The following is a 27939-nucleotide window of genomic DNA, read 5'->3' on the forward strand; positions in this document are numbered from 1 at the left end:
TCCAGTGTATGCATATTTATTTTTTAGAAGTTCCGTACATGTACATGTCACGTGATAAAATAGACAAACAGGCATCGTGAAGGAGGAAGCAAGAAATATAGTAGTCCCCCCTGATCCATGGGGGATCCCCTCCCAGAGCCCCACGAAACTGTGGATAGCACTGAACCTTGGGTACATTATTTTTTCTCCTATACACACATACCTGTGATCAAGTTTGATTTAGAAATTAGGCACAGTAAGAAATTAACAATAAAAGACAACAATTATACCAATATACTATAATAGTTATGTGAATGTGGTCTCTCTCTCCTGAGCTCCAGAGCCACGTGACTCATGTCCTTCTAGACACTTCTTACATATTTCATGAGCTCCTCCATCTCCACATGTCCAAAAATGTTACTGTCTTCTCCCCAAGCCTGCCGCTCCGCCCCCTCCACCCTCCACCCCTGGCCTGTCGGAAACCAAGCAAGGCGGCAAGGTGCCTCACCTGTGAGGGCCGACGGGTCCTTAAATCCTACTGGTCTCTCTCTGAATTCTCTCACATCTCGGCCCGACCTCTGCTGGCTCTGCAGGGCCCCCCTTATTTCTTACCAACCGGTCCCCCTACTCAAGTTCCCCCCCCCAGTCCTTATTACTGCCACAGTCCTCCCTTAGACTCAGTGATCACCCAGGTTGTGTTGAGGACCCAGTTCCAACTCAATTTGGCTCACAAGGACCCACACCTTCCCGGCTTCACTTCAGACCGACCCACAGTTCCCCTGAACACCTCAGTGTGCTTTTCTCACCTGGAATGTCCATCCTTCCCTTTCCTACTGCTTCTTCTGCACGGGGGAGATGCTGTGGTCTTCCCTGATCCTACACCTCCCTTCCCATGCAACCAGCACCAGTCCCATGCCTCCCTCTTGTGTTTCCTAACCCATGGAAATACACATGCCCTCAAGTGTTTCTTTTTCTTAGAGAGGAGGTAGGGGAGGGGGAGAGGGAAAGAATCCTAAGCAGGCTCCACGACTCAGGGCTCGATCTCACGACCCTGAGATCATGACCTGAGCCCAAATCAAGAGTCAGATGCTTAACCAACTGAGCCCCCAGGCACCCCAGTATTTCTATAGGTAGCTATCTGTGTTTATATTAAACTGAATGTGAGCTCATACCAGGATCTCCAACGTTCATCTAGGACCACGTGGATCATCCCAGGCTCCCTGTCTTGGCTTATCTCCACCAGTGAGATGGCTCTCACCATCTGCCATCCATTTACTTAATTGCTTAATTCCAGTTATACATGGATAGTGGTCTCTTGCTGCATTTTTACCTATGGGTTTATTTGTCCTCAAGATCAATGCTCATTCTCAAGCTCTTAAAAATAACTAAGTACAGAATACATGCCAGCCACTGATCTAAACACCATAAACATATTTTTTCATCCTCGTTACCATGTGAGACACTTGTTATTAGTTCTGTCTAACAGAAGAGGAAACTAACATACAGGAAAGCCGAGCAGAAAGTGCATGTCACACCATCACGAAGTGGCAGGACCAAGGACTGGAGCTCCAGCCTCCTGGATTCTGAGATCCCAGCTGGACCGTTCCTCCGTGTTGAGAGCTCCTGCTGTGTGCGGCTGGTTCCCGTGCCCCCTTGGCACAGCAGGTCCCTGCACTTGGAGGTCAAGGGTGCCCCAACCCCAGCAGGGGACTCTTCACTTCTGGGCCCTCGTTACTCCTGTGAGTTATTTAATTAATCACCTGTAGGATCCCCATTCCACCCCTACAAAGGCTGCTCCTAATCCTACCTCTGTCCCACCCTGTCCCTGGCTCTGCCTCCTTCATGCCGGGGAGCAGATCTCGCATCCTGTCCCCCCTCCTGCCACACACACACGCACGCGCGCACACACATGTGTGAACGTATGTCTTTAAGAAAAGCCCCCAGCTCTGCTGTATGTGCCATATGTGCGGGGGGGCATCCCTCCTCCTCCCGGCCCCCCTTCCCCGTCTCACTTTCAGGGCCCCTCGGTGTTCACCATGCACCTGAAGACATGCAGAGGAGCCCCAATCTTAAATTTTAAAAAATCACCACTCTGTGAACACCTCATCTCTCGCTGCTCCCCTTCTTCCAGCAAATACTGTCTCAGCACCTCCTCCACGCCAGGCCCTGTTCTAGGCAGGGATTCCGGGACAAACCCGCACCCTTGAGCGGCTGATGCTCCAACACAGACTGCTTGAAGGAGCAGGCAGGCACCGCCCCCCCGTGTCTTCTACCTGCTCACAGGAAAGAAGCATGTGTTGGTGAGAAGTGATCATACGTGTTTTCCTGAGCATACAGAGGCAATGCCAATGTCCTCCAGCAATATAATTCACGATTAATAATCTCTGACTCGTTGATGTCTCCGCAGGGACCTGCCCCAGGTTCTTAGACATCATTACTTGGGACATCACATATTCCAGGGCTGGTATTCCTGGAGATGGATCTGGCAGGAGGAAGAATGCCTCCGGTCCCGAGCAGACCCGTGGGATTGCAGAGGAGTTCATTTCTCCGGCCAGATGGGGTTCCTTCTGTCCCGCCGCTGTAGTAAAGACTTTTGTCGTAAGAGCTGGTGTTATTAGGAGCCACCCAACGGCGAACCCACTTGGTGAGGGGCGCCTGCTCACAGCGAGTCGGGGTTGGTGGTCGGTCAGTCTGGAGAGAGCACAGAAGCCCTTTGGACAGTCCCAGTGGGGCCTGCGTTCCACACCGGGCTGGTCCTAGTTCCGGGTGTTCACAGACACCTGTCGGTCAGAAAGCAAGCCCCGGAGGGAAGCTCCACACAGACCCACTTAACAGGCTCCTCTGCTCGAGTTAGTGCCCGAAGCAGAGACTGGAAAGTCCTTTAGTTCCTCCTTCTCTGGGTGCACCTCTGACACTTTATTCATCTTGGTGAAAATCTGATTGATCTCCATGAATGTCTTGGCCTTGGTCTCAGGGACAACCTGGAAGATGTAGACGGTGGTGAGGAGACAAATCACAGCAAAAATGATGAAGCTGTAAGGTCCGAGGCCCACCTGTGGGAAAGGGATCGGGGTTCACATTCTCGAAAAGGTTCTCCCTTTACCGCTTGAGGATTTGCACATCCGGGGCCCCCGGGGCGCACTCACTTGGATGAAGGGGAAGATCAAGCCCACGGTGAAGTTGGAGAGCCAGTGGATGCTGCCCCCCACCATGAAGGCGGACGGCCGGGAGGACTGCAGGAAGATCTCCGTGATCAGTAGCGCGGGGATGGGACCTGGGCGGGGCGGGGGGCAGAGTGGGAGAAGAGGAAGGGCTGCCTTCTCTGGAAGCACAGCAGGCCCATAAAGGGTCCCAGAGCCCCTGCCGTGCCGGGGCCCCGAGGGGCAGTGTGTCTCCGGGACTGCTGGGCTGGTGGCAAAGCACAGTGAGGAGGCCAACAGCAAGAATTGAGCACCACAGGGGACACCCTGTGATGTCCCAAAAAGGGGCCTGTGACCACCCGTAAGGATCTCTACGCCAACTACACAGCCCGTTTCAACCCACATAGTCGAGGCTGCTTTATTGCTTTCAGTCTAATTATGCTCTGTCCACACCCCTTTGCGATAGGAAGGTAGGGGGAGAAGCCATTTTGGGGCTGCATCCGGCCCTCCAAGGAGCCTCTCCGGGGAACAGAGGTTTCTAGGGCTGATGGTGCCGAAGAGGAGACCAGGGAAGCATAGAGCCAGCTCTGGGGTACGTACTGGGCCCAAGGGCGTGTCCTATGACGTAGGAGATGATGCAGGTGATGCTGACATAAGGCATCCAGGATATTGTGTCCTGTGGGGAGAAAACAGGGTGGGATCACAGCCGGCAAAGCAGGGACAACCGGGGATGGGGAACGTTGGGAACCTAGGTCCCCAGAGGGCCAGGCGCTCTGCCAGGGCTGGGGCAGGAGGGCTCCTGGCTCCTCCAACAGGCAGCACCAACCGGATGCCCCCGGAAAACCGGCCGTTAGTTGGCAGTGGGTTGCTACGGGGTGGGGGTGACGGGGGCTGCAGATGGTCCCCAGGCATCTGATTCAGTGCAGCTGCTAAAAGATCATTCTGGTCTTCTTCCTTGTACTGCAGGCAAGGGCGCAGGGGGTGGACAGGACACAGCCCCCCCTTCCTCACCTGCAGGGCCAGAGCAGCCGTGAGCACACAGCAGGCCGTGAAGCAGACGGAGAAGCCCAGGAGGAGTAGGACCCGCCGCCCCAAGAGCTCCACCACAAACACCTGGAAGGCAGGGGGCAAAGGACAAGCAGGGAGGCTCAGGAGCCCCGCCAGAAAAGGGGGGCGTACCCCCGCCTAGAGCTGCCCTCACAGGTTGCAACCCGAAATGTCAGACACTGGGGAGGAGCCACTTCACACGGTGGAAGCTTCCAGAGTCGGGGGCAGGGGTCTCCATCTTGGGGGGGGTGCATAGATTGTCATCTGACAAGAGCCCAGAGGCTGGAGATGAGGACACCAAGAGGCACCTCAGCTCCAGCCCTGTCCTCAGCTAGGACCCCCCTCCCCACTCCTAAGATGCCCTCCATGCGTGGTGCTGTCGGACTCACGGCACAGACGGTCATCAGCACGTTGACAGCCCCCGTGCCCACCGTCACATACTGGACGTCATGATCGTTCACCCCCGCGCTCAGGTAGATCTGGTCTGCGTAGTAGTAGATCTGGAAGGTACCCCCAGAGGCTGGTGGGGCCCTCGGGACAACACCTGCGACATGGCCCCCCGCCCCCGCGGTGACACCAGCCACCGGCCACCCGCCGCGCCCCCGGGCCCCACTGTCCCCATACTGCGTTCACTCCTGACAGCTGCTGGCCGCCCATGAGGATGATGATGGAGATGACCTGCCACCGCAGGGACCTCATGCTGAACAGCTTCAGCACAGAGATGAAGCCCGCGGCCTTCTCGGCCTCGTCCTCCTGCCAGATCTCCTCCATCTCCGAGCCCACGTCGTCCCAGCCGCGCAGCCTCTTCAGCGCTAAGGGACGGGAGCAGGGGGTCGGCTCAGGGCGCCCCAACTCCCCGGAGCCAGGACGCTGTGGCCTCCGTCCCCTGACCCAGCACAGTAAAGCTTTACCATTTCTGGCAGCTACTTCCTCCTTCTTCTGAATCAGCAGGTACCGGGGGCTCTCGGGGAAGAAGGGCAAGAACAGGAGCTGCAGGGCCGCCGGGATCCCGGTCAGCCCGAGGAGGATCGGCCAGCCTGCAGGCAAGCCAGTGCCCACATGAGAGCCGGCCCCAGCCAAGTCACCTGTCTTCTGCCCCTCCAGTCCCCCCCGCCCCCTTGGAGCCCAGCCGGCCACTCTGTCCCAGACTGGTTTCCTTAAGAGCCAGACACAGAGCTGGTCCACTTAACATGGACCTAGGACCAAACCACCGGGATGTGTATCCTAAGGAGACCCCCGTCCATGCTCAGGACTCTGCCGGGGCCACCGGGACACCTGAACTGGACCGGTCTGCGCCGCACTGACCATAGAAATGAAAACGACCAACAAGGCAAATGCCCACGATGGTAGAATGGACACAGGAAGCATGGGGTATTCACAAAACAGAATCCTATACTGCACTGGGACGGAAGCAAGCCACGACAGGAGCCCGTCCCAGAAACCCAATGCTGGGGGCAGTAGCCCACACCATGCGGTCCAACCGGATGAAGTCCAGAAACAGAAAATTAACTCCATCTTTGCAAAAGGTGGTAAACAGCTATAGGGAGACGCAAGGATGGGGTGACAAATGTCAGCACGGTGGGGGTGGGCAGGCCATGGTTGAGGGGCACGCAGAAGGCTACGGGGGGCCTGGCACGGCTCTAGTTTGGCGTCCAGACCAAACACCGGTGTTTGATTTCGGGTGGAGGGAATGTACGTTTATGTTTTATGCGGTCTTCCTTCTGTGTGTTATTTTGCACCATAAATATGGTCAAATGAGTGAATGAGTAGCTCAGGCTCCTTCTAGGAGCTGCTAACGCCCTGCCTCTCCCCCTTTTCTCCTAGGGCTGGCACTCAGTGACAGCGGCGGACGTCTGCATGCCAGGCATCTGCTCTCACGGCTCTTCATGTGTTAACTCGCTTCCCCACTGGCCACGTCGTGAGGCAGGTGCCAGGACCAACCCCCACACACCTGCAAACGCAGGCTTCCCTTGGTCCGGAATCCATCGCCCTGCACAGCCAACAGCAGGTGTGGACCTATCTCCGATTTTGGCCACTGCCGTCTGGCTCGGGCCCCCACCCCACCCCCTACCGGGAAACTCTTCTTGGAGACCCCGAACTGCCAAATCCAGACACCCCGCTGCAATCTTCTTTTCAAGAAGATTGTCGGACTTCTTCAGTCCTGTGCACCATGACCGCCTGCCTCCTGCACAGCACTCTCTTCTGGGTTTCCTTCCTTCCTTGTTCTTGAGCACCTGTTATGTGCCAGGACTCGTGCTGCAGATTCAGAGATGCCTAAGGCCAAAGCCCTGCCCTCCACACACTCTGCCCAGAGGAAGGGCACCAACAGTGAAAGAGTCTCAAAAAAGGATGGACAAATGCAGTCCACACAACATTTGTAGTTCCCCGAACTTACAAAAAAACTTCTGCGTTTCTGCCCTCCATGCCCAGGTCTGGAACGCTGGTCCTGTTCCCCCCAGTCCAGACCCTCAGCCCTCTCTGAGGCCCCCCTTGCTGGGCAGAACCAGTCACTCCCTACTGCCTACCAGCAAGCACATCACGGACACCAGGGCTCTGCAGATTGCCCTGCGTCCTGCTGATCATTTACGTGCCATCACTGGGAGACAGGAACTCAGCCCCTGAACCCCTGGTCCCTGCTCCTTATGAGGGTGATTGAAAGGGGGACAGTGGCCGCTTAACATGGACCTAGGACCAAACCACCGGGATGTGTATCTTAAGGAGACCTTGGACGTATTATCCAACCTCTCTATGCCTCAGGTTCTGCATCTGTAAAATGGGCATAATAACAGTATCTGCTTTAGAGGGTTGCTTGGAGGATTGAATGAAATTAGTATAAAGACTTGCTGCCTGGCCCACAATAAGCACATTATACGTTCTGGCTGGTGTGACGATTAATGGTGATTTCCCTTTCGAGACCTGAGACCAGAAAGGGGGGGAGGGTTCATGCAGAAGGAGTGGCAGTTACCATTTACTGTGCACCTACTATGTGCTGGGCTTGGGTTCTCCAGGAGGGCAGTGTGGCTCCAGAGTCAGGGTCTAGAATGGGTACCAGCCCTGTGGCTCACCACCTGACCCCCAGGGGGCGCCCCCCTTTCCTGGTCTATGGAATGGGACGCTCTCGGAGCGTCCAGAGAGGAAAGACCAGCTCACAGAAACGTCCAGTCGGAGCAGAGGGAGGCCTGGGGTCTGGAGGCGGCCGGGGCTTACCTTCTTTGTTTGCGAGGAGGCTCCGAAGACCAAAGATCTGAGCCACGAGGATGCCGATGGTGATGAAGACCTGAGGTACCACCCCGAGGGCCCCCCTCAGGTTTTTGGGGGCCAGCTCCCCCAGGTACATGGGGACAACATTGGAAGACAGACCTGGCAGGGGATTGAAGTAAAAACACCATCAGGAAACATTAAGCCTGACAGGGACAAGCTGTGTCTTCAAACACACTCGTTCTTATCCAGCAATCACATCGGGTCTCAAAACGGCGAGAGTAAGCACCTCTTTTAATTCTTCATCCTTTAAACTGTAAGGAAAGAAATAATAGTCTGAGCCAAGGAAGTTCATCGCCAAGCAGCCTGGCTTTTCAACTCATGTCACCGGGGGCGGGGGACACGGGCGGCCTGACCTCTGGGTTGCCCTCCTAACTGGCTTGGTGCCAGGGAAGAAAAGCCCAGGTGTGGCCTGGCACCTTCTCCTCTCTGGCTCCTTGGGGGAAGCTGTTCGTACGGTGCCAAGGACCCCTGCCCACCAGCTTCGCCTTCTGAGAAGGCGTATTACATAACCAACTGATGCACAGCTGAAGCTCTGTTTATCAGTAAGCACTACAAATGTAAACATATGCTATGGAATAATTACCACTTCCGAATGTCCACTATTTAAACTTTTAAGTTTTCTCGTCTTACTGGAACAAGGAAGATTAGGTGGAACTTAATTTTATAGGCTCGGAAGTATTTTCTACATAGATCATCCCATTTAATTCCCCCAAAAGCCCAACAAGATGCTGAGAATGTTGGACGGAGGTCAGGGGGGTCGTCACTAGTCCGAGTATCGAGCACCCAGTCAGGACTCAGGCTGGGGCTCGGAGAGACGCAGGTCTGAGAGGGGACTCCGGCCGCAGGGAGGCCGAGGAGAACAGTGTGGCAGCGGGTGGGTACTGGATGACATCCAGATAGGAGGGAACCTTTTGAGAACCAAGGGTTCAAGCTTGGCGATTCTCCCCAAGGGTGTCTGCTTAGTGTTTTAAAAGAGGCTCGCTGCTCATTCACGCCGGTTCTTCCCGGTTGTCAGAGCAAAGAGGGGCAGTCTTTGCAGAAGCCCTGGGAAGTCTGGTGGGGTATGTGTGGGGACACCGCAGGCCTAGCACCTAAAGGGCTGGGAGGAAGCAGGGGCCCTTGAGGGGCGGGCTCCGTGGTCACCACTCAGGGCTCGGGGTGGTGGGAGGGACCCCACATCTCAGCAGTAAGCACTTCACTTGATGAGGGACAAAAACTGAAGAGGCAAGCATCGGAGGTTTGGGAAGAGACGGGGTCCCCTTCTTGCTGGTGGGAAGCAATCTCTATTCGTACTTAAAAGCGACTCCACTGGGCAATCCCAGCTGGCCTGGTCGGACAGAGTCGGAGAAAGTGGCTTTTACCTTTGAAATCCCTTCGGGGAAAGTGCTTGGTGTTCTGCCACTCGAGTTGACTAGCAGTGAGCCAGTGAACTGAGCATCTCAAGTCCCACTGTCTGTCCCTGCACCCCCTTGGTCCCTGTATCCCCTTTTGGCAGAGCAGCTGCTCCCTTCCTTTTTAGGATGTCTGAGCAGCATGCTGCTGGCTCACTCACCTTCCTGACTTTTTCAGGAGCCGTGTGAAAGAATTAACCGCAAATGGATTATGACCTGAGATCCAAAAGGGATCTGCGGACCTAGGGAGCTCCTGACACCTTCTCAGGGGGCCTGCGAGATCAAAAGCATTTTCCAAGAATCCTGAGATAGCGCCCTGTTCATTCTCCTTCTCTCCTGAGCCCACAGTGGAGCATTCCAGAGGCGACATGCCACGTGGTACCCCAGCCAGGGGAACACAGAAGCAGGTTGGAGAAGCCAGCTGTCTTCTCTGAAGCCAGACATTAAAAAGGGATTTGCAAAAATGTAAGGCAATGCCACTCTTCTCACTAAGCTTTTTGTTTTAGAATATACAGCTTTTTTTTTTTTTAAAGATTTTTTATTTATTTATCTGAGAGAGAGAATGGGAGACAGAGAGCATGAGAGGGGGAGGATCAGAGGGAGAAGCAGACTCCCTGCTGAGCAGGGAGCCCGATGCGGGACTCGATCCCGGGACTCCAGGATCATGACCCGAGCCTAAGGCAGTCGCTTAACCAACTGAGCCACCCAGGCACCCCTAGAATATACAGCTCTTTTCATAAGAGAATCACATGTATGTAATCTTGTCACCATTTCAATGAATTAAATGAACATTTCTTAGTTGCAATTTCTTTCTTTTTCTTTCTTTCTTCTTTCTTTTTCTTTTTTAATTTATTTGAGAGAGAGAGAGCATGAACAGGGCAGGGAAGAGCAGAGGGAGAGGGAGAAGTAGACTCCCCGCTGAGCAGGGACAACCCCCCCAATGCGGGGCTCAATCCCAGGACCCTGGGATCACGACCTGAGCCGAAGGCAGATGCTTCACCAGCTGAGCCACCCAGGCGCCCCTTGGCTGCAATCTCTAAATGGTAAATATTGATCAGTACAACCCACATGAGCAAAAAGCTCTTTGGAGCTCTCAATAATTTTAAGAGTGTAAGAGTGAGGCCAGAATGTTTGAGAACCACTGACTTGAAAGTCATGTTTATTTAGGAGTAAAGGTTGGGGGTTTTGTGATTTGTTATCTATCGGAGCCTAATATTTCCCTGTTGGAACCAACCCTGAAGTGTTGGATGGTCAACAGAAAAGTGCCTGCCTGCACCTTCCAGGAATCATCCGTGTTTCATTAGCCCAGCCCTGCTGCAGAGGGAGACGGGCCAGGCACCCTTGGGGCTCAGGAGGCAGAGGTCCATCCAGCGCTCTCAGGGAAAGCAGTGCGAAGGAAGCTTGTCATGGGGCCCATCACTCTCTCCTTGACAGGACCTCTTCTCTCTTCAAGGATCTCATTTTCCTCTTCTTCTCCCTGGCGCCGCAATTCCTCGCCATTTCCCCTAACACCAGGCTCCTCGCCATGCCCACCACTGTCCATAGAGCCCACTGAGGGGCTTGCTGGCATCCAGTCAGGTCTTCCATTCATCCCTAGCCCCGTGATGGGAGGAGAAAATGAGAGCTGCTGGTACCGCCTGGGCCGGGTGCGGGGTTGCTGGCAGGGTGCCCGGGATGCAGCATTTTGGGGGCGCTTACCCTGGGTGCCCACCCGGAAGGCGCACGGCCCCGAGAGTGGGCGCCCCGCTCACCCCCACCAGCCCTGGGAAATACAGTCTACGAAAGAATGCCAAGTCACAGGGGCGGGGGGGAAGATCGCAAGCATGGCTTTAACACCATCTCTTCGGTCTGAAACAATTATGGGGGAGCTTCCTACGACCACCAAAGCGCGGCCTCTGAGGATAGCTTTGGAGAGTTTGCAAAGCAGCTCCAGGGCTTATGGGGTGAGAGACCCCAGCCAGTCATTACTCTCTGCAGCAGGTGGCCGCTGGAGGAGGAAGTGAAAGACGACCCCCCCGGAAGAGCCCTTTGCAAACTTCACATCCCCTATACAAGTTGAGAGGCTGCTCTCATTAAGAGGGATTCGTCCGTTAGATTGTTCGTCACGCTTTTTCAACCACGGCCCACAGTAAAAAATACAGAAACATGTTTTACGTTGCAACCTGATTTTCATACACGTATCAATAACCGAAGCAAAAGTTCCAGAAGACAATCCTTATCTTTATTGCCCACGACACGGTCTACTCTGTCTAGAAAAAGAAAATGCTGCTCACTAATCAGGGGTCTCCGCCCACCCACTGGCCCGCCTGCAGTTGAGAAAACACGAAGATAAAGGACCAGACGGAAGCGCACCTCTGCACAGGATTCTGTATTTCTGTCTTTCACGCAAGGGCTCTCTTTGTGGGAAGCGGCACAGGGACGCTCTGCCCCTGAACGCACCTGAGACTAAAGCGTGGGCTCCAGGGTCTAGTTCAGGACAGAGGCAGGTGCAGGCTCACTGCGTCTGCGTGCTTCAGCGGCCCCAGGATGGTCCAGACCCTGGTGCCTGCCCCTCCTCCCCTATTATCCTAAATTACAGAGCGGTAGGTAGCACAGCGTAGCATCATTTACCTGCACATATTCCCACCAGAAGTCTGGACACAATGATCATCTCAAACGACCGGGCAACCTCACTGCACCCCATTAAGATCGCGGGGACAATGGAGAAGATGTTGTTGAAGAGCAAAGTCCCTTTCCTGCAGAGGACGAAATGTCAGTTAGTCTGGGCGAAGGATTCACGTGTTCATTTAACAGATGTTCACCAAGTTCTGGCCAGTTACAGCAGCGGGCTTTGCTGCTGCTTCCACTGTCTGTGATGGTAGGCTGATAGGGGTCAAGTGCACAGCCTGGTGATAGGGGTCAAGTGCACAGCCTGGTGGGAGCCACAGTGGGAAATGACCACGGTGCAGAGTGCATCGGTGGTGGGGAGCAGAGGGAAAGAGCTGCATACTAGGATACACTCAAGGGTTTTTTGAAATCACCAACTCACATGATGTTAGTGGAATCTTGAAACCAGATCAGGTAAGGACATTAGAAGAAATGTATAGGGCCAACTTCACTGATATCACATAGATGGAAAAATCGTACATGAAATATTAGCAGATTGAATTCAACAGCATATAGAAAATCCTTTCAATGTTAAAACGCCATACAAAATAAAATGCCAGATCTGCCTGGGAAAAACAAAATTGTAACATTATTTTTTAAATTATAGAAGACTGCCCTTGTGACTCCAGGTAGGTGGGGAAGGCTGCCTTCAGACACAAAAAGCAAAAACCATAAATGAGAGTTAAATCTGACCACATGAACATGTAAATATCTTGTATGAAAAAGATACTATGTGTGTGATTAAGCAATAAAGCAACAGATAGAGAAGATACTTGCCTGATAAAACAGTATTGCTTGGAAGGCTCAGAGATGGAATTTCCTCCCAACTGTATAATCTTGGCTAAGTGACAGCATCTCTCTGTGCTGTTTTCCCATTTTGAAAAAGGGAATGGGGCTGTTGTATGGATTGGGGGAATTAAAAACCCTAAAAAAAACCCCTAAAAACCCTAAAAGCCCAAGTTCGGGATAGAGCCTGGCACATAGGAACCCATCAATAAATTGTTAGTTGCTACTGTTGTATAAGGAACAGAACTTTAAGAAAACCACAAACAGCTGAATAGCATTTTTATCACATTCTCAAGCAGACAGCTGGACAAGCAACTGTCTACTCCATCTGTGGACCAAATGGACCAACGTGGACCAAAGTCCTTTACTCAAGGAGACCTGGCCTGCAGATCTGTGACTTGATTGATGTTCTGGCCGGCAGAGAAAACTGCTGAGTTCAACACCAACCTCCCAGGAAGACCTCAGGATCTTAGATCCCAAAGCAGAGGTTGTATGTTTCTAATCTCAGACTCTTTTTTGAAAAATACTGGAGAAGGCGCTGGGTTCTGGCCTTGACTCTCGAGCTAATGACATCTGTGGCCGAGAAGACGATTTGACCTTACCTAGACTCCGTGTGCTCGTTCGTCAAGGGAAGGGGCTGGTGGGGAGGAGCTCTTAAATACCGCTCATACCAAGGCCGCTCTCTCATGCCCATGGAATTTACAGGAGGGAGTGTGATGTCTTAAGGACCTTTTTTGGAATCAAATACATAATCTCTAATGTTTCTAGAATTAGGGGCAAAGATAAAAGCTCTGCCCTTGGCATTCACAACACTCATAGTGAGAGTTGCCCCGGGACCACGCGGTTTCACCCTGGAGTGCCTGACATTAATCTCAGCCATTTCAGAGTTTTCTAGGAATTTAATTTGGGTTAAATTCTGCCTATTACTCGATCTCAAAGTAAAAGAACAGAGCAGTGAGTTTGTGTTTGTTTGGGAGGCAGAGTTCAAGAACGCTGTGCTATGATCTACGTTGGGACTGACATTGTGGCCCTGTTATCTGGTGTTTGACTCTTAAAAAGCAAAGAGAAAAAAAAAGAGAGAGAGAGAGGAGAGAACTTGTTTTGGTTTTGGTAAGGAATATACGTGTAAGGCAAGAGAACATAGAGGGAGCGAGTCCTGACTTGTGAAGTATGCTCTGCTCTTTCTGGCCTGCCCCCAGAGCCCGAGACCCACCATACCCACCTCTAGCTCTGAGACCCTGCCTCATCCCCAGACACTTGGTCAGCATCTGGTCTCTTTAAGATCGTATTAGAAAACAGAAATCATCACAATAGTTATTACCTAGTTTTACCAACAACAACAAAAAAAAACAACTTCAGCTTTAAGCCTAGGTTTGAAATGGTCGGGGTCTAGGATTTTCAGGAGCTGGAAATTTAGCTTGCCTTACCTGCCAAGTTTATTCACCAAGGGGCCAACCATGAGGGAGCCGATGAAGCCTCCAAAGGGGAACATGGACACAGAAACAGACCACAGCAATGTCAAGGAAAACTCATTTATGTAGTTATTGTTGCGTTCATAGTAGGTCTCATTATAAAATGCTTTCATGAGCTGGAGAACAAAGCGGAAGAGAGCACCAAAGTAACTTGACCTGGTTTTGCAGAAAGAACACCGTGAGCTGTTAGGCCCCCCGATGGACGACCTGGGCACACAGACAGTGACACTTGTAAGTGGAAGGGAGAAGGGACAGAGTGGTATGACTAGCAGCTAGCAGGAGCACCCACCTGGGGAGCTGCCAGGCCTCTGATAGGCACCCTGCCCAGGACGTTGCTAACTCCAGTCCTCCAGGCCTTTGGATGACCCCTGACCCTCCAGACTCCTCTGGAGAGTGCAGGGCTGCAAAAGACCAGAGCCCTCACCCGCACCAGCCCCCGTGTGCACAGCCAGGCTTGGCTCCCCATGAGAAGCTGAGGCCGGGGGAGCGGGTTCACCCCCATGGCCTTGTGCCCGCAAGTCATTCCCTTGGGTCTGTGCTGTGTGTCTCGCGCGTACTTCCCTCTCCCGTGACCTGAGGACCCACTGTGCGCCCCAGTGTGCACGTACCACCACCCAGGTGGCCATGTCCGGGCACAGGCTGCTCCAGCCCCCCCGCCACGTTGGTTGGGGGCTGCGTCTCACTCACCCCAGTGACCTACCTCGGCAGGGGAGTTAACGGCGGCCACATTATACCCATACTGGAAGGATGACCCAAATGCGGCTATCAGCGTTGCCAGTAAAAGTATGAGTGTAAGCCTCTGTGGGAGGAGAAATCCTGGCTTAAGTCATAGGAAGCAGCTGCGGTTCAAGGGAACTCCGGATTTACCCTGAAGTCTTATCGAAGGACGCAAGAGAATCTGAAGATTCGTCATCTTTCGACTGCTCCCTGTCTTGAAACCTACCTCTACCCACCTAACCTGGTAGAAAGGTTCCGTGAACCACAGCACTTAGGGCTAAATAATTCTTTGCTCTGGGGGCTCTCCTGGATGCACCGTAGGGCCACCCGTCCCCTACCCGTGACAACTCAGGTGTCTCCAGCCATTGCTAAATGTCCCCCTGGTTGGGGGAGGCAGCTGCCCCTGAGAACCGCTGGGTCAGAAAGACACAGAAGGCTCACCTTCTCCAACACTACCCAACGCGCAAAATACTTCACTAACATTCCTACCACGGGGCAGTATTTGCTGACGGTAGCAAACACGCTCAAATCCTGCCTCAAACACAAACTCCCCTAAAAATCAGAGGAGAAAATGTGAACAACTGTAATTGTTTATTTATGGCCACTGATTAACTTCCTTTAGCCTCCAGACTTTTGCTGTAACAGGCACGGCGAGAAAATATTTAAATACAGGTTTCTGGGGACTCAAACACGTGTGTTCTGTGATCATAACCCCTTTTGACACAGGAGGAAACCGAACACTTATTTAATGACAAGAGGGAAGTCGTTAGTAAAGTCATGAAAAGCTGGAGAAAAATAAAAGTGAACAAAGCTTTTCTCTTAGAATCTACGGATTTCTTTTCTTTTTCTTTCTTTTTTTTTTTTAAGATTTTATTTATTTGTCGGAGAGAGAGACAGAGAGCACAAGCAGGGGGAGCAACAGAGGGAGAAGCAGGCTCCCCACCGAGCCGGGAGCCCGATGCGGGACTCGATCCCAGGACCCTCAGATCATGACCTGAGCCGAAGGGAGACACTTAGACTGAGCCTGCCTGCCTTCCTTCGTTCGTTCGTTCGTTCGTTCGTTCCTTCCTTCCTTCTTTGTAGGCTTTCCAGGAGGGAAAAAGAAAAAGATCTAGTACTGGGCTGGATTAGGGCACGAGGGGGAAGGGGCCCTAGTCTCCCAGCAGCTTGTAAAAATGACAAGTGGCCTTCAGACATGAAGGGGGTGGGGTGTCTCCTCAGAGGCCAAGGGGAGCCGTGACTCAGCTATGCTTTTGGGAGAAACCACATGTTCCTTATGCCCACAGTAAACTGGCTTCCTGTTTCCTAACGCCGAACACATTTTGAGACTTAGTAAAATAGCCACGTTCAGGGCCCGTGTTCCAACTGGATGCGATTCAAGGCTGCTGGGAAGGGAGCCCTGCCCCCAGACGGCTCCCTTTGGGAATCTGCTTCCTAGATCCATTCCCGCTGTCCGGAATCTCCCAGGAGAACGCAAATATCTCCAGAAAAGTTAGTTCTTATGAATTATTAACTCTTGGAGTCACTTTCTCACACAATCGATCCCGAAGTTCACAAACAGAAAGGGAGGCCTAGGTGCTGCTGAAGGATGGGAGAGGTGCCTTGTCTTGTGGCTGCGGGGGTTTCCAGCATGGCCGGGGGGGGGGCAGGGGGTGCAGCCCAAGAGCCTGGAATCGGATCCTTCTCTCCTGTCACTGGCTGTGTGGCCTTGGGCCGGTTACGGAACTTTTCTATGTCTCAGCTCCTTCCCCTGTAAAACAGGGACGGTGCTCCCTCCTTCATAGGACTGAGGTGAAGAATGAATGAGTTCATACATGAAAAACACTTGGAGCCACACCAGCCTTCGAGTGAGCACAGGCTTGCTCTCATCATCATCAACAGCGATCGCACCAGCAGGGAAGTTACTTTTCCCATGATGCTAGGTGTATTGTTGGTGAAGGCATCCCCCAAAATTATGTCTTCATTTTCTAAAACACTTGGCTCATTTTCCCCCCTCCAGGCCAAGAGGCCTTTTTCTCGGCAGAAAAATCCTTGATGCACATTGGTCAGATTCTGGTCTTTTCTCTTTATGTATGAGGAACACAAAGGCCAGTAAGACCACGATCACACAGCCAATGGGGGGACAGAGAGCAAGGGCCCCTTCCATCAGTCCACACAGCCCCAGCTCTCTGCAGGCTTCCCGGGCCCTTCCACTTTTCCTCGGCTCCGAAATCCCCCCTGGGCTTCACTCAGGAATCTGCAGATTCTTACAAGCAGCCACCAAGGGAACCATTTTGTCTTCATGTATCCCAGGAAGTCCAGCACGTGTCCTGGCTTTTGTTCAAAGGGGCAGGTCTGGCCTCAGGCAGCCAGGAAGGGAAAGCCTGCAACCCACCTGCCACTGAAGGACAGGCTTCTTTCCTTGGAGAATCTAGGGGGCAGGTAGCTAGAATCAGCCCAGACCTCCTGCATGTGACCATTTTAATCATGTCCTCTCAAAATATATTGCTTCTTTTCGGGGATCACCACGTGGGGGCATTTCTGTTCTCCTGCAGCCTCACCCGGGGAACAGTTGGCCAGGGTATTCCTCTTTGAAGAGAGGGCACAGACCCCATGAAGGTCTTTCCTGACCCCCAAGCCCCTAAGTTCTTGTCACCTCACGGCCCCTTTTCTATAAAATAGAGGGGTTAACACTTGAGTGGTCTCACACTTTCTTAGTTGTCACGAGAGTCAAACAGGATCCACGTGAGGGTGCTCAGTAACCTCGAAAACTCTAATTCTCGCAGGACGAGAACGCCAGTCCCCCATTGCAAAGAATCATCTGGCCCCAAATGTCATTCACGTCCTGCTCTGAAGGATGAGCAAAAGTAATAACATTTATGGGGGACCCACTAGGGGCCAGGTCATTTACATGCATCATCTCATTTAACTGGTCCAGCAGCCCTATGAGGTGGTATGGTTATTATTCCCATTTTACAGATGAGAAAGCTGAGGCACAGAACAGTTAAATAGCTGTTTAATAATCTGCACAAATATGTACCTCTGCCTCCACAAATATAAGCAAATGTGGTTGCGATGCATAAAATGCAAATTCCTTACCAGTGTTCATAATAAATTCATATGATCTGTCATTATGCATTTTCCTCAATCAAGAGACTCTCAAAGCACAGCTGAAATTCTATGAGTGAGGGGAGTGGGGTAGGAGGGAAGAGGTCCAGAAAAATCTGTCTCAAAAACAGGGGAGCCTCTCTCATCTGAAAGGGTGGGAATCTCCGCTACAGACGTGAATTAGATTCGAGTCTTGCACAGTCTTTTCTGCGTCCACCTTCTTTCCACGCCGGCCTAGCCATGTGACTTGCGGAAAAAACGAATGAAAATGTTCGGAAGCCCAAATCAAAACAAATGATCCCCGACCAATCTCTAAAATCGAAATGTCCCCTAAATCTGTCCTTTAGGACGCCTGGGTGGCTCAGTCGGTTACGCGGCTGCCTTCGGCTCAGGTCATGATCCCAGGGTCCTGGGATCGAGTCCCGCATCGGGCTCCTTGCTCGGCGGGGAGCCTGCTTCTCCCTCTGCCTGCCTCTCCCCCTGCTTGTGTTCTGTCTCTCTGACAAATAAATAAATAAATAATCTTAAAAAAACAAAAATAAATCTGTCCTTTAGTCCCTGTCAAAGTGAACTCTGAGGTTCCCTCCAAAGGAAGGGAGGTGATCCGTTCCCCTGCACAGAGCTCCCCAGAATGCCCCCCAGGAATGCCCCCCACCCCCACCCCAGCAATCCTGAGCAGGCCTTGACGGCAGGCCGCTCCATGCTCCTTCTTTCCCTGGGAGGCCCACTTACCCCTTCCTTCTTGGTCGGATTCTGTTGCTCCATCTTTGGTCTGCGCGAGCGGACTGCTGCCGAACGCCTTTCAGCCAAGATAACAAATGCACTGAAGGGAGAGGGGAGACATTCGGGCTGTACTTTGGCCACTCCGAGGAACAGCCAATAGCGTTTCTGTAGCCAGCCCCAGAAGGCATAACCCTTCAGGAGTCCAGAGGTGTGTCTTCTTGCACGTCTCTTAAATTCAAAGTCTGGGGTTTAGCTCAGTGAGCGGGCGCCCCCCCCAGGCCTGCAGGCACGGCACCCTCCTGACTGGGACAGTCCGTGACGTCTGCTCACTTCGAGACCCTTCACTAGGCAGGCTCGTGATGAGTGGCTGCAAGAGTTATTTCCGACACAGACACACGAAAAGCCTCTGGCCCCACATTACACCAGGTAACGCAAGGCCAAGAGTCAGGGTCACCAGAGGTTTCTCAGAAGTGGTCCCTGCCAGGGCGCCTGGGAGGCTCAGTTGGTTAAGCGACTGCCTTCGGCTCAGGTCATGATCCCGGGGTCCTGGGATCGAGTCCCGCGTCGGGCTCCCTGCTCGGCAAGGAGTCTGCTTCTCCCTCTGACCCTCCCCCCTCTCATGCTCTCTATCTCTATCTCATTCTCTCTCTCACATAAATAAATAAAATCTTTAAAAAAAAAAAACTTTCCTTAAAAAGATCCCTGAAGGGGCACCTGGGTGGCTCAGTCATTAAGCGACTGCCTTTGGCTCAGGTCATGATCCTGGAGTCCCGGGATCGAGTCCCGCATCGGGCTCCCTGCTCTGCAGGGAGTCTGCTTCTCCCTCTGACCCTCCTCCCTCTCATGCTCCCTGTCTCTCATTCTCTCTCTCGCAAATAAATAAAATCTTAAAAAAAAAAAGAAGTGGTCCCTGCCAGGAAGCCTGCAGCCAGTCTCTCAGAGAGTCAGCTTTTCCTCAAATAACCATGCCACACTTGCTCAGAGAGGTTTGGCTTTTTTTTTTCCTTTGTGAGGAACTGAGGGGCCTAAAGATGCGACTTTATGTGTAACCACCACTACTGCGAAGGCAATAAATAGTTCAGGTGCCTTTATCTACAGGGCAGGGAAAGTGAGTGACGGCTGCTGCTGGCCTGGGTCCGCCGTGCGTGAACAGGCCACAGCCCGCCTCCTGCGCTCAGCACGCGTCCATCCGCCATGGGGCACATGAGCTCAAGGGGCCAAGATCCAGAGCGGAGTCCCACAAGGCCCACAGGCTTTCCTCTTTATGGGATATATTTCCTGTTTTACTTGCTGCGGCACAAATCCAATTCATTCAGCCATTCCTCTCCCTCCTTCCCAAATATTTTTTTTTAAGATTTTATTTATGTGTCAGAGAGAGAGAGAGCACAAGCAAGGGGAGCAGCAGAGGGAGAAGCAGGCTCTCTGCCGAGCAGGGAACCCGACGCGGGGCTCGATTCCAGGACTCTGGGATCATCACCTGAGCCGAAGGCAGACGCTTAACCCGCTGAACCACCCAGGCACCCCACCCCCCTTTCCCAAATAAACAGTTAACTGGGAGCCCACCATGTGCTGGGCACCGTTCCTATAATAGTAGCAAGCTTGGGAATTGTGACCAGGAGACTGTGAGGAGGGTGACAGAGAGCCTCTGTATGTGTGTTGAGGGCCCCCATGCCCCCCTCACAAGGGAGGATTGACCATTTTTCCCCACCAGCTCGTTCCCTGTCCTTTCCTTCTGTGTCACAGCATGATGCCCAATGAAGGTTTGGCAAGACCAGAGGTTCCCGATTATTTCAAAGAGTTGTGAAGAATTCTCCAAAGAAAATGTACTTTAGGGGCGCCTGGGTGGCTCAGTTGGTTAAGCGACTGCCTTCGGCTCAGGTCATGATCCTGGAGTCCCAGGATCGAGTCCCGCATCCGGCTCCCTGCTCAGCGGGGGGTCTGCTTCTCCCTCTGACCCTCTTCCCTCTCGTGCTCTCTGTCTCTCATTCTCTCTCTCTCAAATAAATAAATAAAATCTTTAAAAAAAAAATGTACTTTAGTTGGGGTGGGGGGTAGGGAGTAAAGGGAAGGACACAGATTGTGCAAACAAAAAGAACCGGCCTCAGCTGGCAGTCCTGAGTCATGCTCAGGCCCACCCACCCCTGGCCTCCTGTGTGCTTGGGGAGGGGTTGGGGGTGGACGGGGGACTCCCTGCCCAGCGTCTGACCTCCCCAGCCCGAGCGAGGCCCTACCTGCCTCCTGTGGGATCCAGGCTTTGCGGGCACGGCCGTGTGTCACCGGTGCCCCCGCGTGGCCAGCCAAGGAGTGCAGACCCACCACGGGCCCAGTGGCTCCAGTCCCTCGGCTGGGCGCCTGCCCCTGGGAGCACCCAGGAACGCGCCCAAGGGCTCGGGGCTGCACCCCCTGCAGGTGCTGTGTGTCCCTGCTCGGTCCCTCCCAGCCTGGGGACCCGGCCCAGCAGCCTGGGGTCTCCGGTGGCCACTGGGCCCATGGAGGGGCCATTGGGCTCAGGGGATCTGGGCGTTCAGATGGGGGAACGGCCCGCCGGTTGGAAGCACACCCCTGGCAGGCTGATTTGGGGTGTGTGGCCTGCACCCCACCCCTGTAAGTGGTCTCTGAGTGGGGTGGGGGGTCTCAGACTCCGGCCTCTGGGCCTTGCCCTCCCCGCCCAGCCCCAGTCTGGACTAGGAGAAGAACCTGCCATCTGAAGCCTATTTTCGCCTTGTAGTTTAAAATGACACTAATGAACGGCACTGATCGACCCAAGGACAGGCTGAGGTCTGTCCCAGGATCATGTACAAGTATTTCCAAGAAACTGCATGTGTTTTGAAACTACCTCTACCGAGAGCCAAGGAATCCCTTTTAAAGGGAAAGTGGACAGTTACAGAGCCATACTTGGTCCTGGCAGGGCACTCGTGACGCTCTTCCCACCTTTCATACAGTTTGGGTCATCACAGGGAAATTTTATTAGGATTTTATCATTGAGGGAGAGAAGGACCCAAGGAGGACCATGTATTAGGTCCTCCGTAACCTCTCACCATGCAGGAAGTGCTGGCTAGGGACCCTGGCATGAGGATTTGGGTCTTAGATCTCAACAGCCAAAGTGTTATTACTAACATAAAATGTAAATATGTTAGTACACAATTTTAGAAGACTTATCAGAATCTGACAACAGTGATTATTCTGGGATGTGAGATCACAGGTGATTTTGACCCCAGCATATATTTTATTTTATTTATTTTTAAAGATTTTATTTATTTATTTGACAAAGACAGAGACAGCGAGAGCAGGAACACAAGCAAGGGGAGTGGGAGAGAGAGAAGCAGGCTTCCCACTGAGCAGGGGGCCCGATGCGGGACTCGATCCCAGGACTCTGGGATCATGACCTAAGCCGAAGGCAGACGTTTAACGACTAAGCCACTCAGACGCCCAACCCTAGCATATATTTTATATTTACATTTTATTTATTTTATTTTTTTAAAAAGATTTATTTTAGAGAGAGAGAGTGCAAGTGGGGGGGGGGCCGAGGGAGAGAGAATCTCAAGCAGACTCCCCACTGAGTACAGAGCCTGATGCGGGGCTCGATCTCAAGAGCCTGAGATCATGACCTGAGCCGAAATCAAGAGGCAGATGCTTAACCGACTGAGCCACCCTGGTGCCCCCACATCTGTATTTACTGAGCCTACTGCTGTACAAGAGGCGGAATGCAACAGGGTTCAAAAATAAAAACTGCCTTCTGCCTTAGACGCTAGTTGGGGACACAAGTTTAGTCAAGTAAATGCTTTGATGAATTTTTAACTATAAAAGAGCTCTAAAGATGAGGGTGGAAGGCTGGTCAGGGAAAGTGATCCTAAAAATATGAGCTTGAGCCGAGACAGAAAGGAAGGAGGAAAAGAGCTTACCCAGGCAAAGAGGGTGAGTGGGGAGGGGGTGGTGGAGAGAGCTTCCAGACAGGAACAGTATGTGCCAAGGCCTGTGGTCGGAGCGTGATGCCATCAAGAAATTGCAAGGTCAGTGTGTCTGAGGAGCACAAAGCAGAGAGGAGGAGCGGAGGGAGGAAGCTGGTGGGGTAGGCAGGGCCAGGCTAGATTTAGTACTTGTAGACCATGCCCGTGAAGAAGCTCGATTTTTGTCCTAGGAGCAGAGAGAAGGCGTTAAGAGTTTTGCAAGTGATCAGATTTGTGTTTTTCCAAGTTCACGGTGGCTACCTTGAGGAGAACTGTGGAGGGAACAAGAGATCCATGGATTTGGGGAAGAGGAGAAGGAGCAGTTCCTTTGCTGTACGACCCATGGAGGGTGGTGGTGGCCTAGTGGAGGGCGGCAGAAGAGATTAGTCAATTCATCCGAGAAATAATTTTAGCTGTAAAACTGACAAAACTTGGTGACTGACAGGACGAGGGGAGGGGAAATAAGAGGACTTCTGTATTATGGTTGTAATAAAGAATCAAAACGATCTTTCTGAAAATGAAGCTTTTCAGAATTACAAGTTTATATAGGAAAATTCAACAAAAATGTAAAATGTTGAATTAGCACCAGAAGGCAGGCTGGCAAATCCCTGGGCTGTTTTGAGACCAGACAAAGACATCGGGACTTTGGGTCACTTGCTGGTCTCACCTCTACTAGGAATGTTCTGGAATCTTAAAGTTTTGCCATGGGCCTCTTTTGAACAGACTGCTGCTATAGCTCTCTCAACCCGTCCCCAAATCAATTTGCTCAGTCCCTCTTCAACAGTAATAGAATTTGGGGAAGGACCTCTGGCTGCCCCAAATAAAGACTGTGTTTCCTTATGGCCCTTGCAGTTGGAGTGGACAGACGACAAAGCTCTGTATAATGCATATAAGGCTCCTGGGAACCTTGCTCTCTTCTCTGTCCCTTTCTCTCTCCTGCTGCCTGGAATGCAGATGCCACCTGCTTGGACCCCAGGATTGAGGCCACAAAGGACAAAGCCACAAGCTGGTAGGAGCTTGGGTTCCTTACCCTGTGGGGTGCTATCCCAGCCCTGGACCGCCCACCTGGCCTTCACATGTAAGAAAAATACATGCAAGAAAACGGAGGGACTCTAACCCATTTAGAAGCTGTGAAGACATTTTCATTCATATATATCTGTTTTAATTGACAACAGCCAAAATCAGATTTTAAATTGATGAAACAGCTCTCTCCTGGAAGTGAGCTTCGTCGTAAGGGAGAAACTGAACCCCTGTAATGCTGGGCTCAAACGTTGGTGGAGATTTACCCAGGCTGCTGTGTTTTTGTTGTTGTTGTTTTACTATTTTATTTATTTGACAGAGAGAGAGAGAGCACAAGCAGGGGGAGCGGCAGGCAGAGGGAGAAGCAATCTCCCTGCTGAGCAAGGAGCCCGATGAGGGACTCTGATCCCGGGATCCTGAGATCACGACCTGTGCCTGAAGGCAGACGCGTAACCAACTGAGCCACCCACGCGCCCAGGCTGCTGTTTTCATGAGGACTGGATTTGGTTTTGTGTTCAGCTTAAAAAGTTGCATGGGATTTGAGTGGGGCTGCCCTAACCCTTTTTCCCCCCGGAAGCCCTGTTATTTTTGTGTGCCACACAGTAGAACATGGGGTTCCCTAGGAACACGTGAATGGTGCCATAGCAGAAATGTCTGCATGTGCCTCAGGGGGCACAGACTGAGGCCGCCTACCCAGGTGTCGTGTGCCACGTGGGATTGCTGGATTAGACGGAGGGGCAGGAAGGGGATGGGCCATCTCCATTCCAGGTTTAGGTAAAGAAGGAGTAATGAACAGGTCCTAGCATGCATCCAGCCATCCAGGTGTGCCTTGCACACTGGCTTTGCAGAGGCCGTGCTCCTGGTGCAGTGAGGGGAGGTGGAGGGGGTCCGGTCTGTTGACATAAGACTTTTCAAAGCCTTGTGCTCAGTGGGGCCAACCACACGCCATCTAGGCCTGCCATCTGGCCATCGGAACTCAACTCAGCAGAGAAAACATACCTGATCCGAGTTAACGTTCTTGCTCCTTAGGCCAACTAGGAGTTCTGACATTGAATCCGGCTCAAGATGCTGTCAGGCATCCTCAAGGCAGGGAGGCTGCCCATCACGCTCTGACACGCCTGGTGAGTCAACTTCAGAGACTTTACAAGGTTCCCCTGTTCTTACCAAGAACGGAATTTGACCTTGCTTATCAGGGTGCACATGCACAAACAGGTGTGTCCCCCAAGAACCATGGACAGAAAGCGTGAAAGCCAGGGGGTCACGAGGCTCCTCGGGGAGCCAAGTGCCCTCCGTCGGTTATACATTACCTTAGGTAGACAGCTCTTTGTTTTGAACTGTCATAAAAAACACAACAAAGCTTCCTATTTTTAGTATTCAGTTCATTAGTGTTCAGGACATCCACGCTGTTGGGCAAGTGATCTGGAATTTCTCACTTTGTAAGACTAAGGCTCTATGTCTGCTGTAGGGCAACTCTCCATTTCTCCCTCCACCCAGCTCTCACCTTTTTGTTTCGATGAACCTGCCTACTTTAGTTACCTCGTATAAGTGGAATCATACAGTATCTGTCTTTTTGTGACTGGCTTATTGCACTCAGCATAGCGTCCTCAAGTTTCATTCGTGTTGTAGGCCAGGCTGTGGAGAAACTGGAAGGCTTGGAACGTTGCTGGTGGGAATGCAAAATGGTACAAAAACAGAAAAGAAGTTAAACACAGGATTACTTTATGACTCGGCAATTCGACTCCTAGATACATACCCAAAAGAATTAAAAGCAGGTACTCAAGGCAATGTATGTATACACATGTTCATAGCAACACTATTCACCATAGCCAGAAGGTGGAATCAGCCCAAATGTCCATCAATGGATGAATGGATAAGCAAATAGTGACCTAATCACACAATGAATTATGCAGCTATAAAAAGGAATGAAGGACTACTACATGGTACGTGAGCCTCCAAGACATCATGCTAAGTGAAAGAAGCCAGGCACAAAAAGGTGCATATTGCATGATTCCATTTATACGAGAAATCCCGAATAGGTAAATCCATAGAGACAGAAAGCAGATTGGTGGTTGCCCGGGGCCCGGGGGAGAGGGAAATGGGGAGGGACTGCTTAATGGGTGTCAGAGTTCCTTTGGGAGGGGGGTGGAAATGTTTTAGAACTAGACAGAGTTACGGTTATACAACACTGTGAATGTACTAAATGCCCCTGAGTTGTACATTTTGCACAGGTTAATTTTATGTTCTGTGAATTTCACCTTAATAAAAGGGAATACTGAAACAGTCTCTAATGATCTACAGCTACTGCGCATCTTTCTGTGTCTAGTGACATGTTAATAATGTTAAAGCATACTTTCCCCCCAAAAGTTAAAAATTATGACTCTTGTACAAAAAAAAAAAGCACGTGTTAAAGGTTTTAACTCATTATCCAGGGACCCAGGCAGCTGTTACAACTGGTCGAAAGAGAATCCAAAGAGCAGACACATTTATAGATCAGGAATGTTGAAAGGAATTTGCAAATGGATCTGAAGTGGCTTCTAGGGAGGGAGGGAGGGCAGTCAGGGAAGCTCCCCTGATGATAGCATTTGTTTAGTGTCGAAAGACAATTATTTTGTGCTAGCATCGTTATCTACAACTTGCAGAATTGTAAACTCCAAGGCAGTATAAGGCCGGGTCCTGTGGAATCAAGAAGTATGTTGGGGTAATGCGTGGTTTTCCCGCCGAGGCCCATTTCCCCTACATCGTTTGCAACTGGCCTTGGTGGGAGCATTACCCTTATCAGCAAAGGCTATAAATCAACACACACCCCCAGTCCAGTCCACTCCTTTGTTGAACACTTACGGCACCCCCATGGGATTAGTACATATGACACCCCAGGGCCAGATAACGCATCTTACATCTCCAACCTGGGATATTGAGGAACAGGTTATGGAAGCCGGCAGCCCTACAGGGCCTCCCCGGCCACTCCAATTCCCCTCAAAGTTAAATCATGCAAGCACCACCCCACACTCCCGAAGCCCCCCACCCCCGGAAGCACAGTTCCTCCAGGCCTCGATGGTTTATGGGCAGGCAATAGCCGCAGCACCTGGGAGCTTGCCAGAAATGCAGACTCTCAGGCTCCACCCCAGACCTGCTCAGAACCTGCATTTGAACCAGGACGCCAGGTGGTCCAGCTCTCCGGAACATCTGAGAAGCCCTGCTGTGTGGACACCCAGCCCCGAGGCTTTCCGGATCTGTGCCCCACCAGAGCAGACTTCTGCTTTTTCTCTCCAGTGCCTTGGGCCCGGGCAAACCCAGGAATTTGCATTCTGCCAGGAAGAAGAAAAGCTGCAGAAGGGATTAGCCGAAGGGAGGGTCTCCTCCCACCTCTGGCAAAATAGTCTGGAGGAATTCCTCAAATGCTTGATAAATTGGGGCTGCCCCAGAGTCTAGCCTCTCAGGACTACCGGGACTATGGGCCCCAGGGCCTTGAAAAGATGTCGGGTGGGGCCAGGAGGAGAATCTTCCCTGTCGCTTAGAGAATACAACAAGGGCTAACGGTGAATACTGAGCATCGGGTCTCCTGTTGGTGCCACTAATCCCAGGTTAGATGAAACCGAGGCCGAGGGAGGTCACCGTTATTGGTCCAGAGTGAAGCAACTATAAATGGCAGTTTCTTCCCTTCCAGAGCCTCATCATCCACAAGCCTGCTTGTTGGGCTCACCTGTTTCTCCCGGTCCCTTTCATCGGCCCAAGGCCTGTCTGCCCTCATGCGGCCACCTGCATCAACATCACTCACCTCTTCCCGCCAGACTCTGGCCCAGAAAGAGAAGCTGCAAATAACTTTATGGTCCCCTATAAGAACTTCCCAGAAACACTCATCAGCTCTGTAATAGGAGGCCTCAAGCAACATTTACACCCCAAACTCTATAAACTCCACTTCTGAATTTTTACCTCAGGTGCCCACTAATCCCAAATTGTGATACCGTGATCCTGGTGCCTGGCTGGGTCAGGTGGTAGAGCATGTGACTCCTGATCTCAGGGTTGTGAGTTCAAGCCCCACTGTGGGCACACAGATTATTACTTAAAAAAAAAAAAAAATATATATATATATATATATATAATACACACAGGCACACACACTAGGGAGTTGGGGGAAGTAAGGAAAAGGAAGGTTTCAAAAAGAACTTTCATATGCTAAAGAGGACCGACCTACAAGATACCCAAGGCCTTGCCATTGTCAAGTTTAGGTTGTTTTCCCCTCTAGCAAGGTATTAACATTAAGATAGTTGGGAGAGTCCGGGAGGAATGTCACACAGGTCCCACCCAAGAGTGTGTGGGGAGGGGGGGCAGGTTGCGGGGTGTCAGCTTTGTCTTCAGCCAGCCTTCTGCTCCCTCTCATCATAGATAGATAAATAGAGTGTGTGTATTGGGGTGTGTGTGTGTTTGTGTGTGATAGCTTGATCCTGGCCCAATCGAAGTGCATTGAAGACCCACCCTAAAATACACTTCAGCACCATCACCTAATATACCGGCGTGGCCTGCTCCGCTCTGAGATGCAGTCAGGCCCTGTCCCAGGAATATTCTTCCTTACCCAGGCTGTGTAGTTAATAGACGATAGTAGGAAGAAAAGCAGGTAGGGACAAGGGCCCCACCCCCACCCCTCTACCACCCCTGGTCCTAAGAGGAAACTACCCTTAAAAGGAAAAAGACCCTATCCTGTTATTCTAGGCTTTACTCGGTGTCC

The 27939-nt window shown here is 51.8% G+C and overlaps 1 protein-coding gene across 9 annotated transcripts; it reads right to left on the reverse strand.

Moving 5' to 3' along the window:
* LOC102746179 (solute carrier family 2, facilitated glucose transporter member 5) lies at positions 1-24883 on the reverse strand. 9 transcript variants are annotated; one of them, XM_006734667.3, is made up of 13 exons: positions 24753-24883; positions 18259-18349; positions 14423-14521; positions 13678-13838; positions 11429-11553; positions 7374-7526; positions 5078-5203; positions 4791-4978; positions 4556-4666; positions 4131-4232; positions 3720-3795; positions 3126-3253; positions 1-3032 (listed from the first exon to the last, which is right to left on the reverse strand). In XM_006734667.3, exons 2-13 carry the CDS (start codon positions 18289-18291, stop codon positions 2808-2810), a joined length of 1527 nt encoding a protein of 508 aa, XP_006734730.2. In that variant the 5' UTR covers positions 18292-18349; positions 24753-24883; the 3' UTR covers positions 1-2807. The 9 variants fall into 9 exon arrangements, with proteins under 9 accessions (XP_006734730.2, XP_081673578.1, XP_030885423.2 ...); XM_081817452.1 differs by lacking the exon at positions 24753-24883 and having other exon boundaries at positions 4845-4978; positions 18259-18815; XM_031029563.2 differs by lacking the exon at positions 24753-24883 and having other exon boundaries at positions 1-2960; positions 18259-18804.
* Between the last annotated feature and the right edge of the window lie 3056 nt (positions 24884-27939).

This window comes from Leptonychotes weddellii, chromosome 4 (assembly GCF_054177405.1).
Source record: "Leptonychotes weddellii isolate Sample4059 chromosome 4, ASM5417740v2, whole genome shotgun sequence".
In the NCBI taxonomy this organism is placed as follows: Eukaryota; Metazoa; Chordata; class Mammalia; order Carnivora; family Phocidae; genus Leptonychotes; species Leptonychotes weddellii.